This window comes from Otolemur garnettii, unplaced genomic scaffold (assembly GCF_000181295.1).
Source record: "Otolemur garnettii isolate 467f Iridium unplaced genomic scaffold, OtoGar3 scaffold00024, whole genome shotgun sequence".
NCBI lineage: Eukaryota > Metazoa > Chordata > Mammalia > Primates > Galagidae > Otolemur > Otolemur garnettii.
The window spans coordinates 13,560,876-13,573,938 of NW_003852419.1; the positions used below are offsets into that span (position 1 = coordinate 13,560,876).

The 13,063-nt window shown below is 40.0% G+C and overlaps 1 protein-coding gene across 1 annotated transcript in view; it reads right to left on the minus strand.

Annotated features, from left to right (window-relative positions):
• Positions 1-645: 645 nt before the first annotated feature.
• Positions 646-13,063, minus strand: part of EFEMP1 (EGF containing fibulin extracellular matrix protein 1) — a 63,156-nt gene continuing 50,738 nt past the window's right edge. The window contains exons 8-11 of the mRNA XM_003787933.3: positions 12,054-12,173; positions 6,983-7,106; positions 6,703-6,898; positions 646-1,285 (exon numbers count right to left, since the gene is read on the minus strand). Coding sequence (XP_003787981.1) covers positions 1,124-1,285; positions 6,703-6,898; positions 6,983-7,106; positions 12,054-12,173 — 602 coding nt within the window. The 3' untranslated portion in view covers positions 646-1,123. The remainder of the gene's footprint in view (positions 1,286-6,702; positions 6,899-6,982; positions 7,107-12,053; positions 12,174-13,063) is intronic.

Genomic DNA, 13,063 nt, shown 5'->3' on the forward strand with positions numbered 1-13,063 from the left:
AAAAAAAAACCTTCACAAATTGAGTGATCTTCTAAAAGAATATTTATTTTTATTCAAAAATATGATACATCATAGTGAAGGAGTTACATCTTAAACAAATAAGAAGACATAAAACCTTTCATAGAATTGGGAAGGAGAATAATTTGCCTTAGTTCATGGTCACTCTGGATGCCAAGAATAAGAACCCTCATCTTCTTCCTCTGTGGGCATTGAGTACAAGGATGAGAAATTTTAGTTATAGTGTTAGAATTTAAATCTTATTTAAAAATTAAAACTACCCCAGGAAAAAAGCCTTTTTTCATTGTGTCCTGCATCTCGTGGAAGTCTTGAATTCAGAGATGTCATTACATTTGCTGAGTTTGCTTCTGCAAGTCAATTCCAATGTGGTTTAGAAAGAAGTTGTTTTTTCATCTGTTCCCCATAGATTCCTCAACAGAGTAATTTTCTAGGGGATCGCTGACTCATTGTGGAAATTGTGCTAACTGCTTTTTTACATTACTATTTTATATTCATAAACTAGAATTTCTGATGGAATTTAAAATGCCCTACAAAAACAAGCATATTGTACAAAAATGACTTATTACTATATGATAAACAACCACCTTTATACTGATCATAAAAATAAAAAACAACACAAATATGGAGGATCCTCATTTTCTAAAGAAATATATCTTTATTGCCTTTTTCCATTTTCTTACAAAGCAGTTAAAAAACTCATTCTTGCCTTTGCATGCTAGTCACTGCTATGATGGCTGCCTCCTCCTGAGACTGTCAGTAGACCTGTGGTAAGTTTCCTCAAGACTTTTCAAGACACAGAAAATCATCATTGCTTGGTCCCACTTTTATAGGAAAGAATCCAAGTTTCACCAGATAGCATATGCTTAGCTCCCTTGAAGACCAGTTTAGTTGATTATCGTCTAATTTACATACAGTAATAAAGACAAACTTTGAATCTTTACAGATTAAATGCCCACTTAATACCATGGTGTAACTGTTTGAATTATGGGTGAGTGTACAGTATAGAGATGTAGATGTACTAGATAGATCTATAAATAAAATAGTGCTTTAAGGTAACAATATTCTTTGGCTGACTTAAATGCCTGTGGTAGAGTCTTAGAAAAGACTAAAATGAAAATGGCCCCACTATTATTGTCAATCTCAACACGGAGCTTGTGCGGAAGGTCCCTATGCTGTTGACTGTCAGCATCTCCAGGTCCACGATATATTCTCTTGGTCCTGACAGTGACTTCACAAGCACAAGCATTGCACTTACAGGACTGGTTTGCTAAAAGAAAAGAAAAAAGAGGGAGGGAAAAGATAATTTTTCTTAAAGTGGAGTTTCTGTTATTTGTTAGTGTTCTTTCTACAGGAATTAGGGGAAGAATTTTGAGGGTGGGATGAGGGAGCCACTACTTAGTCCCTTCTTGGTTTTAACTCTGCATAGTTCTCATCCCTTGTCTACCAGTCATTAACCCCAAGTTACTGGGGCCTACTTTTTGATAGTCCTTTGTTTTCTATTTTGCTTTCTTTGTTAAAATATTTCTTCTTTTTTTTTTTGAGATGGAGTCTCAGTCACCCTGGGTAGAGGCTGTGGTATTATAGCTCACAACCTCAAACTCTTAGGCTCAAGTGATCCTCTTGGTTCAGCCTCCCAAATAGCAGGGACTACAGGCACCTGCCATAATGCCTAGCTATTTTTAGAGATGGGGGTCTCACTTTGCTCAGGCTGATCTTGAACTCCTGAGCTCAGGCAATCCATCCACCTTGAGTGAACCACTGCATCTGACTTCTCTTCACTTTTATTGGGTAGTTCCAACCCCCGTAGAGACTAGAGTTCAGGCTAGAATCTGATAACTTTTGACTTTGTAAACAAAGTCATCACTTTCCATTTTCTCAACATTACTGCACCAATTTATAGTCTAGTAAATGAAGAGACATGTGAGTAGTTAATTTCAATAGATTATGATAAACGCTAGGATATGTGAGGTTATTCAGGGTCTGTATGAAAATACATGAAGGTGCATATACACAGGGATGAAGAGGAGTGACCCTGAAGCACTGAGGGGAAAGCTTTGGAATGCCTGAGAAGAGTCACCAGAGATTAAAAGTTTTGTAAAGTCGCATGTTCAGGAGAACTGGATATGGTTTCATTTTGATGCAGTGGAGGGAGATAAGACTGGAGGGGCTGGTAATCATGGGGGAGAAACCCAGCTTAGCACTGAGCCTTCACCTCAATGGTGATGAGTGGACATTAATCCAGAGGAGAGAAGGGTTATGTGATGAGGCTGGGATTCTGGGAGAGGATAACCTTTAAGAAGCGGGCAGAGAAGAAACCATTGTAGGAAGTAAGCAAAAAAGGGTGAGTAAGTGGAAAACGGAAGAATGGCCAGCAGTATCCAATAGAGCAGGAAAGGATAGGGATGACTGGAATCAGAAAGCATCCTTTGGATTTAGCACTATGATATGGTCGATGGCTTTTCTCCACAGCGACATCAGTAGGGTGGTGGGAACAGAGAAGTGAGTGGGCAGAGAGAGAACACAGATTATGATTGCAGACTGGGTTTTAAGTGCTTGTCTGGGAAGAGAGAGGAGAGGTAGGGCAAAACCTAGAGGGAGAAATAAGTGAATTTGTAGGAAGTAGAGAGGGAGAAGTATAGAACAAGGCTGCAGAGAAGGAATGAAGAATTCAAGCAGGGGGTTAGCCCTGCCAGACAGGAGTGAAAGCTTTCTTTTAGAAACTAAGGAGAGGAACACATGAATTAAGTGTGAGAGGGCGGGATGGGCAGTTCATGCCTCTTGGTCTCAGCAGTTTCAGAAGAGTAGGAAGTGAAGTCACTTACTGAAAAATGAAAGGGTATAAAGACTAAGGGGATATTTGAAATCGGGGCCAAAGAGAATGGAATAAAAGAAAAGGGAATAAATGATAGGACTGTTGAGCATACAGCTGACCCTCTGAGATTCTACAGTATTAATTTGCACTGTCAATCTGGGTATTGACATAGATACAAGTTATAAGATTGACCCAGGGATGGTGGACAGGGGCTTGAGGTGTTGGTGCACAGTAGGTCAAGTATCCACCAAACAGCTAATAGACTAGGAGAGAAGGAGGGGTGAAAGGGGGTGAGCATCACTTTGCAGGTGAAAAGCAGACAGAGTTGGAGTGAGGGTGCGAGATACAGGAAGAGAGCCAGTTATTGAGTAGTTACTGTGTGAACAATAACAATGTCCAGGGCATGGCCAAAGGGTTGGTGGTAGAATGGCTGAAGCTAAAGGTCAGTGGGTGAACAGCCAGAGAACTGAAGGCCAAGGTACCCGGTTATTCTGAATGTGCCCAGATCAGGTTACAAGAAGGAAAACTCTTCATAATTTAACCCCTCTTTATCTCAGCCCTCTTTTGCGTAATCTCACCCACTCCTTACACACTCTGCCTGAGGGATTTCATCCATAGCCATAGCTTCCATTATCACCTATTTGCCAGTGATTTAAAAGCCTAAATTTTGAATTCCAAAGCTACATAATCAGTTCTCTCTCCTCTCTACTTGTATGTTTCATGGGGACCAAGACTTACTATACCCCATTGAACTCCTTTTCTCCCGTCTCAGTAAATGGTCCCAGTAGTTACAGTTGCTCAAGTCAGAGAATAAAAGGGAGTTGCATCCGTGATGCTTCCTTCTCAAACCTCCCCACAGTAAATGGGCTATTAAGTCATGTAGTTCTTCCCATGTCTTCACAGATCTGTCCAATTCACTGCTACCACCCTGATGCCCTATCTCTTAAATGACTAACTGGTCTCTACTCTTCCTTCCCTGTGCCCCTCCAATCTGGGCTCTACAGGATAGCCAGGCACTGCTGTCTCAGTTATCTCTACTTGTTCTACATGAGTGAGCAACTTGCTGTCTCTGTGCTCCGCATCCTTCTGTGAATAGTTGTTTAGTGTCTTGACTATAAGCTACATTGGGGTGGGAATTGGCTTGTTTTATTCACTATTGTGTCTCCATGGGATCTTCCATGGTGCTTCCTTCTTATAAGCAATAGTTGTAGGTAATAATAATAATACCTTAAAGGTATTGATTGAATTAATTCATTCCTTGAAAAATAGTTTGTGAACACCTGCTATGTGCCAGGTACCATTCTATGTGCTGAGCACACAGACAAGCAAATTCTTTGCTCTCATTATGCTCACATTCTAGTGGATGACAAAGTCAAAGGAACAATATGCCAGGCTATAAATGAATAATATGATGATAGGGCTATAAATAATAATCAGGCTCTGTATGTAAGCACAGATCCTGGAGGTGGAGGTTATTGTGATAGTCAACCTTCAATTTCACATATTACTTCTTTACAATACATCATTTTTTCTAAAAAAGAACATTTCCCTAGTATTGTCCCACAAGGAATATAAGTATAATTGTATCTTCTACATATCCTTTCAAGAATCAGGCCAACTTTCATGACTTAAGAAATCACCTCTTACAGCCCACATTAATTTTTGATGTCTCTGGTCCAAGAAATTAAGCAAAAAATTGCTGCCCCCTTTTTTCTTAGATTTGACTTTTGCTATAGTTATACTTAAAGCTCTTTGAAATAAGAAACTGTGCAGTACAGGTCATTTTAATTCCTCACAGCACCTACCAAGGAGCCGAGCACACAGTAGGGGCTTAATTAAAGGCCTGTTGTTGGATTTCTATGTTACATACCCTCTGCACAAAAGAATATCAGTGCAGAGACTTTTGTTGGATTTTATTTAAGTAATTTTTGAATGAAGTGATAAAAAATAGTCTTAAAAAGTCTATTTTTATTATTTTAAATCATTTTAAAAATTTCAAACAATTTAACATTTAACTCTGGAATTTTTGAGATTAGTGATGCTTTGTATTGTTCATGAGAATGAGGATATTACTTGAGAAAAACACTATACTTATATTTGCAAATATCAAGTCAATAAACACACTGACATGAAGGGGCATACAGAGTGGAGCAATGGACACTGGAGACTCAGAAGGGAGCAGGGTAGGAAAGAGGTGAAGGAAAAAAAGCTACTTATGGGGTACAATGTATGCTATTTGGGTGACGGGTCCATTAAAGCCCAGATACTACATTGCACAGTTCATCCATGTAGCCAAAAACTACTTGTACCCCTAAATCTACTGAAAAAAAATCTGGCTAACCTGGGAAAATATAAATGCATTGATAATGAATCAAAAATATTTTTCAAAGTGCAATGTTTATAAACAAAGCACAATGTAAATAAAAAAAACATGTTGGAACTTAAACTGCTTATTCTGCTAGGGAATTTTATTTTCTTAAATTATGGCTAAAAGTTCAAAACTGAAAATTGCTTTTGAAGCTAATTTTGATTTGAGCTTATTTTATTACAAGGGAGTTACAAATAATGTTACTTGTTTAGGCTAGAATTATTTAATTGGTATTATCTGAATTCTATAACACTCGCATAGTGGAAACTTCTTACAGATACCTTGTATATCTCAAATTTAAAACATGAAGTGTTAAAGAAGTTTGTTCGTTTTTATTAGAAAAAATAATAGTGATAGTTTATATTTTGGGTTGGGTTTTTCTTTTCAGAAGTTGGTCATGAGAAATTAATCATTTCTAATTTACTGGCAAAGGAACAGAATCACAGAACTCTGGAGCTGGAAGAAAGTTAATATATCAAAGACCAGGAAAAATGTGTAAACACCAAAAATCTGTAAACTTTACCACAAGGATGAATTTCCCGGTTTACTTTCACATTCTCAAAATGAAATATTGACTTTAAAATTTGATTAAAAATGAAGCAGGCCCAAAGGAGTTTTGAGAAAATTGTAACTGGATGAATAACATCCTTAGCATGAAACAGTTACCGTAACCCTGCAAACGGCTTTGGTCGGGTGCCATCATTTTCACATGAAGTGGTGAGCAGTATTTAAAATATGTCAGAATTTTAACCTAAAATGAACTTGCTGTGATTTTTGCAGGGGATACTGGAAGGCGGAGGCTCTGGGGTCAGGGAGATCTGGAAGTCACTGAAGGGATTAGGGAGGTGATGGGAGCCAGTTTAAAGGAACAGAGGCAGAGGCGTGGGGAAGCACAGATGACCCAGGAGATAGCGTGCGAGGGAAATGGCAGACTTCAGAAACAGGATTTCCCACAGGCAATCAAAGACTGGGAAAGGTGACCCCACATGGTTTAGCCCCGAGGTTCACAAGAATGGGACAACGACAGACATGTATGGTGCAGGGAGGTGGGGTCACTTCTCAGAGACTTACAGGTTTAGTTCCGATGTGAATGTAAACGGTCTTGCGAATGTTAATAAGAAGGAATTCATGATTTTTAAAAAGCTTTCCAGAAATTATTTTTTCTATGTACAATTAAATAAGTACCACTGATTTGTGGTTCCTACTTGGGGGTTGTGTGTGTGTGTGAATGTGCAATTTGGTATCTGAGCAAGTTTAGGGAAGCTACTTAATCTCTCCCTGTTTCACTGTGCTCTTCTGTAAAATTGGGGAATAAATATTAATACCTATATGACGGTGTCACCAAGAGGACTAAATGAAATAATGCATCCCGAGAGCCTTACCCAGCATCTTCACACAGAACTCTTCAAATGTTAGCATGCCCTCCGTGTGGATACTGAAACAACAGCAATAATAACAAACTTCCATTTTTCTCAATAGCTAAGGCTGCCTTCAGGATACTTACTCTTAGGTAGAACTCTCCATTTTCATTTCCAGATTTAATCCGAAAGGTATTAATAGTGTTGGTGTAGATAGTTGTGGCCTGTATCTGGAAGATGTCTGATGGCACAGCCCGATCGGATCGGATGCTCATGTATTTGTAGACTATGGACTGCGGCAGGTCTCGGCACATGGCACTGGAGACTGGGCAAACACACCGGCTGCAGAAACAAACAAACGTATTCACCGCTTTGGCTTGGTAGAACCAGAACATTCTCACTTTCAAAAGTTCTGCTTTTTCTTACTTCTCTGACGTTAGAACATAGGGATCTTGACAAGGATTTCGTGGGTAACAACGGAAGCCACCGTGATAATTCCAACACATTTCATCCTCCCGGCATTCATTTGTGGTCTCACATTCATTTATATCTGTAGAGACGTAGGGGCAAAAAGTTTATTGAGCTAAGAAAACTGCATAAGTGGAAGACTGTGGTTTACAAGGAAGGAGGTGTGCAGGAATCAGGACCATGTCTAATTTGCTTGTAGATGTGACACTGGGCTGCATCTAAGGAGTTCACTGCATGGAATTCAGGAGAGATGTAGCTGAGCTATTCTACACAGGGAAATATGTGTCATTTCATGGTATTTATTGTTCATCTATTGATTCGAAACCAAATGCTAACATTGACTCTACTTACACAGCCATGAAAAAGACCTGTTCTTGACCTCAGAAAAGATTGTAATTGGGAATATAGATATGACAACAATTATAAAGTAAAATGGAATTAAATAAGAGACAGATAAGTGCACTGGGGGATTTGAAGCAGAAATGATTATTTCTTTCTGGGGGATTAAGGAAGGTTGAAGGAAGAAGGCGGCATCGCAAGTTGGCCTTGAAGAGTAGTGGTTAGACTGAGCTTTCATGGCTGGGGTAGGTAAGGCTTTCCAGGCTGAGGAAGCAGCAAGCAAAACTATGGATAGGGTGGCTTAACATCTGTCCCAGGATCTAAGGAGAGGGGAGACAGCTAGATGTGGCGGACAGCTGATGCTCTGGAATCTACTGTTTGGAGGAAGCTCAGAACAAGTGAAGCTGTGAAGTGTCCCACCTTGGAGAGCACAGCCACTCTAGGACTGTGAAGAAGGGGTTAAGAAGGGACTGTCAGTAGTAGGAAGCGGCCCGAGATTTGAGATTTAGGTGTTAGGAGCCCCCAGATGACATCTGAGAGAACAGTTTTACTATGGAGCCATGACATTTGTAACAAACATAGCGCAAATAAAAAAAAAATAAATCAATATCTACACCCCTATCTATTTCTTTCTCCCTTTACTTTCAAATAGTGATATATATTGTATCCAATATCAGCCTTTTATGAATCATTCCTTATGGATATTTTTGTTCATTAGTTTACACCTTAGTAATTGACTCATTCTGTAAGTAGTTTAAGGAGGCCCTCCTGCAACCCAAGCCTGGGGGAGGGGCTGGGAGATGAATCCTCACACCTTGTGTCCTCCTCGAAGGGCCTTTATTGCTTTCTGCTGTGCATTATTGCAATCTGCGTGTTGTCTTAACCTTTCTATTAGCTTGTGAACTCCTTGAGCTCAAGGGCTATCGTCCACACTTTTTAATCCTTTCATCATCTAGCATTAATGCCTCAGTGCACCTGGCTCTTAAGCATCTGGCTCTTAAGTTGCTCCACACACAAACCATGTGGAGATAGGTAGGAACGATACCTCATTTGATATGAAGGGAAAACAAGTAAGGATTAAGTGATTGGTTTAAGTTCATTACAGTTAGTCACAAGCAACTTTCTACTGCAAGGTACTCTAAATAAAAATAATTCCATCCCTTGTCTTTGAAGGAAAAAAAATTATTTTAGCCTCCAAACCGGCTAAAGTTATCTGGAATCCACCAGGACACTGGAAAAGCAGTGTAGTTTCCCAGAGCCAGTTACAAAATGTGTCTTCTTGGCCTGGTTATAGCCAAAGACTATAGATTCCTCAGACAAAATCACAATTGACTTGCTTTTCAGGGGAAGCTAAGACTGGTCCATTATATGGAGTCTAACAGAAGCACAAGGAAACCTCATGCTATAATTTCATTTAGCATTTCCAGTAATTTAGAATTTAGCATAATCACTACTTTAATCATTCTGGAAAGTTTTCCAGAAACATCTAGTGGGATCTTACCTACCTAGTCTATATATAATTATAAATGTCATAAAAATGCAGGATCATTTTTCATCTTTAATTACATCAGATATAAGTGTTGCCAGATACACAGACTAGGCAGGTGAGATCCCACTAGATGTTAATTTGCTTCTGTCTTATGTTCTGTGTCAAATCCAGTTTTTGATCAGAAATACACAGACATTTGTCTCAAGGACTCCAGAGAAATTTGTTACACTATCCCAGTGGCTGGCTAACATTTTCTTGCATGTAATATCCATGTTAAAAGTCTCAATTAGGGCTCAGTAAGTAAAGCCATCAGAAGGCAATGTTTTCTCACAATTAACATTTACAGTCTCTAGGAACCTGGAAAGGGTTATAAAGATGTTCATTGTGCAATGAATGACATTCTGATTATTCTCGTACTTACTGGCTAGAGTCTACTGGAAAAAACATAGGCATACTATAAAATTCCATGTTGTACACGTTCCTCTGAGTTAATACTTTCCTATAAAATCATGATATAGACTGAGACTCCTGTTTCCTGAGAAAGGACTCTCTAGAGAAGACTTACTACCAGTCATTTATGTTGGTAGGTAAACTTCATAAAAACACCTTGAACTGTGCATGCTTTATAGTTTACAAATTATTTTTATATCTGCCATTCCGTTCAATTCCCACCACTCCCTTTCCCAAATGAGAAATCAGGGGTTCAGAGGAGTCTGATAATTTGTTCAAGATTGCACAGACAGAATGAGCTAGCTCAGTCATTTTTTTCACTCTTTTGCTGCTTTGTGGAAATTTAAGTGTTTCTATTAGCTTTTTCAGGATTATCTACATTTTTAGTGTTATCTGAGTCTTTTCCCTGTTAAGCAAATTTTAAGTTACATGCAGCATTAGAGGTAAGGGAAGAGCATTTCATATCTTCCTGAGAGACTCTGGAAGTCATACCCTTGTAGACACATTTTCAGATCTTTCTGAGAGACTTGGAAGTCATACCCTTGTAGAGAGTGGCCTCTTTCACCTATGTGTAGGGGTGAAGATCACTGGAAAGTTTATTTTGAAGCTGGACCCAAGGTCATTAGCTATTTTGAGATCAATAGTTTTTTTTTTTTCTTAAAGAATTCTAGCCTATTTTGATACACATCAAGCTGACTTTTTTCAGGACTTAAATTACTACTCAATTTATAATCCTGGTGTTTGAGAGAAATGAAACTGGCTAGAGGTATGAAGTTCTGACAATGAAGTTGGTAAACTCATCCTGGCAAAGGTGCTACATACCTCATTCATTGCTGAATATCACTATGGTCACCTCTGAAGTACTTCCCCCAGGAAGGTATGCCCTATTGCCACAGCCCTAAATGCTTTAAGGCAATTTTGGAACTCTTTTTCTGGACTAGCCATCACAGCTGTTGTTGCATAAGGCCTGGCGCGTGCACTAACTTGCCATCATGTGCTTATGCTGGCAGCCCTGTACAAGCAACTCAGTAAGGTGTCATAACCTTGGTACATCAGTGTCTCACTGCTGTGTTCACGTCAATGTGTGGTGGTGTCTTGCTGGGTGACATTCATTATTGTTACATGTTTTTGTGTGCCATATGAGGACAGCTCTGATGGTCACTCTAGAAAAGAGTTCCAAAATTGCTTTGAAGGGTGGACTAGGCACTGGCATTGGTGCATAGCTTCCCAAGGGGAGTATCTTGAATGCGACCAGTGATATTTAGCAATGAAGTATGTAGTACATTTTCTGGGATGAATTCTTGAACTTAATTGTCATATCTCATGTGCCTAGCTAATATATTGAACGCTCAACTCAAACGGATGGGTGAAACATTTTAATAACTTAATTTTTCCTGGTAGATGATTTGAAGGTATATCTCATGGAGATTATGTAAGCTATAAAGAATGGATACCAATATTTTATTGAAATTATAGTTTAAGAAGAAAAGCTTCTGCACAGCCAAGAATACAGTAAGTAAAGCAAGCAGCCACCCCTCAGAATGGGAGAAGATAATTGCAGGTTATGTCTCTGACAAAGGTTTAATAACCAGAATCCACAGAGAATTCAAGCATATTAGCAAGAAAAGAACAAGTGATCCCATCTCAGGGTAGGCAAGGGACTTGAAGAGAAACTTCTCTGAAGAAGATAGGTGCATGGCCTACAGACATATGAAAAAATGCTCATTATCCTTAATCATCAGAGAGATGCAAATCAAAACTACTTTGAGATATCACCTAACTCCAGTAAGATTAGCCCACATCACAAAATCCCAAAACCAGAGATGCTGGTGTGGATGTGGAGAAAGGGGAACACTTCTACACTGCTGGTGGGAATGCAAACTAATATGTCCCTTTTGGAAAGATATCTGGAGAACACTTAGAGAACTAAAAATAGACCTGCCATTTGACCCTGCAATTCCTCTACTAGGTATATATCCAGAAGACCAAAAATCACATTACAACAAAGATATTTGTACCAGAATGTTTATTACAGCCCAATTCATAATTGCTAAGTCATGGAAGAAGCCCAAGTGCCCATCGATCCACGAATGGATCAATAAATTGTGGTATATGTATACCATGGAATATTATGCAGCCTTAAAGAAAGATGGAGACTTTACCTCCTTCATGTTTACATGGATGAAGCTGGAACATATTCTTCTTAGCAAAGTGTCTCAAGAATGGAAGAAAAAGTATCCAATGTATTCAGCCCTACTATGAAACTAGCCCAATTATAGCCCAAGAATATAGGGATGGGGAAGAGGGAGGAGAGGGGAGTAGCGAGGATGGGTGGTGGGAGAGTGTTAAGTGGGACCACACCTATGGGCCATCTTTCAAGGACCATGTGAATCTTTCTAAATGCAGAATGTAAATGTCTTAACACAATAACTAAGAAAATGCCATGAAGGCTATGTTAACCAGTTTGGTGAAAATATTTCAAATTGTATATAAAGCCAGCACACTGTACCCCATGACTGTATTAATGTACACAGCTATGATTTAATAAAAAATTTCAAGAAACTTCATAATTAACATTGAATTTCCTTTTTATGAGATGTATATGTCTTAAGGTGAATGTGGGAAGAAAGCTTAAATTGTATAATCAAAGTGGGGAAAAATAAAAGTCTATGGTAGAAAATTTGAGTTTTCTCTCTGCTCTTTCTGGTTGAACGTGAAGACTGGTTACATATATGAAAACAGTTAACTTACCCTGACACGTTCTACTTCTCACCACTTGGTATCCCTGGGGGCACATACAGGAGAATTTTCCAGGTTCATTGACACATTGATATTGGCACAGATAGCTGGAGGTTCTGCATTCATCGATATCTGTTGAATCAGACAATAGTAAGGACACAGAGTTAAAAAGTTTACATGTCACTAGTTGGTAACGCAGATATATATTATTTCTGCTCAGCAGTCTGGGGGAGGTAGTACACATGGCATTTTTAGGTATGCTAAAAAGAGGAAAAAATGGCAAGTCTGAAATAGACTTTAGAAGAAGCTCAAGGATACATTCTAACAATATCAGCTCACTCCCCTCTATAATTTCACAGCACAAAGAGTCTTTTTGACCATGAATTTTGCTAAATTATTGCTGACAGTCGGTCTAATCCTGAATCTAATTACGCTAATGAAAAGACTGGATAGACTGGACTGTCACCCAGGCTCTTCACTCTGCACGCCCACCTAGGATGCAGGTGGCTCTCTGCACGCCCACCTAGGACACAGGTCGCTCTCTGCACGCCCACCTAGGACGCAGGTGGCTCTCTGCACGCCCACCTAGGACGCAGGTGGCTCTCTGCACGCCCACCTAGGACGCAGGTGGCTCTCTGCACGCCCACCTAGGATGCAGGTGGCTCTCTGCATGCCCACCTAGGACGCAGGTGGCTCTCTGCACACTCACCTAGGACACAGGTCGCTCTCTGCACGCCCACCTAGGATGCAGGTTGTTCTCTGCACGCCCACCTAGGATGCAGGTGGCTCTCTGCACGCCCACTTAGGACACAGGTAGCTCTCTGCACGCCCACCTAGGACGCAGGTTGCTCTCTGCACGCCCACCTAGGATGCAGGTTGCTCTCTGCACGCCCACCTAGGACGCAGGTGGCTCTCCGCACGCCCACCTAGGACGCAGGTGGCTCTCTGCATGCCCACCTAGGATGCAGGTTGCTCTCTGCATGCCCACCTAGGACGCAGGTGGCTCTCTGCACGCCCACCTA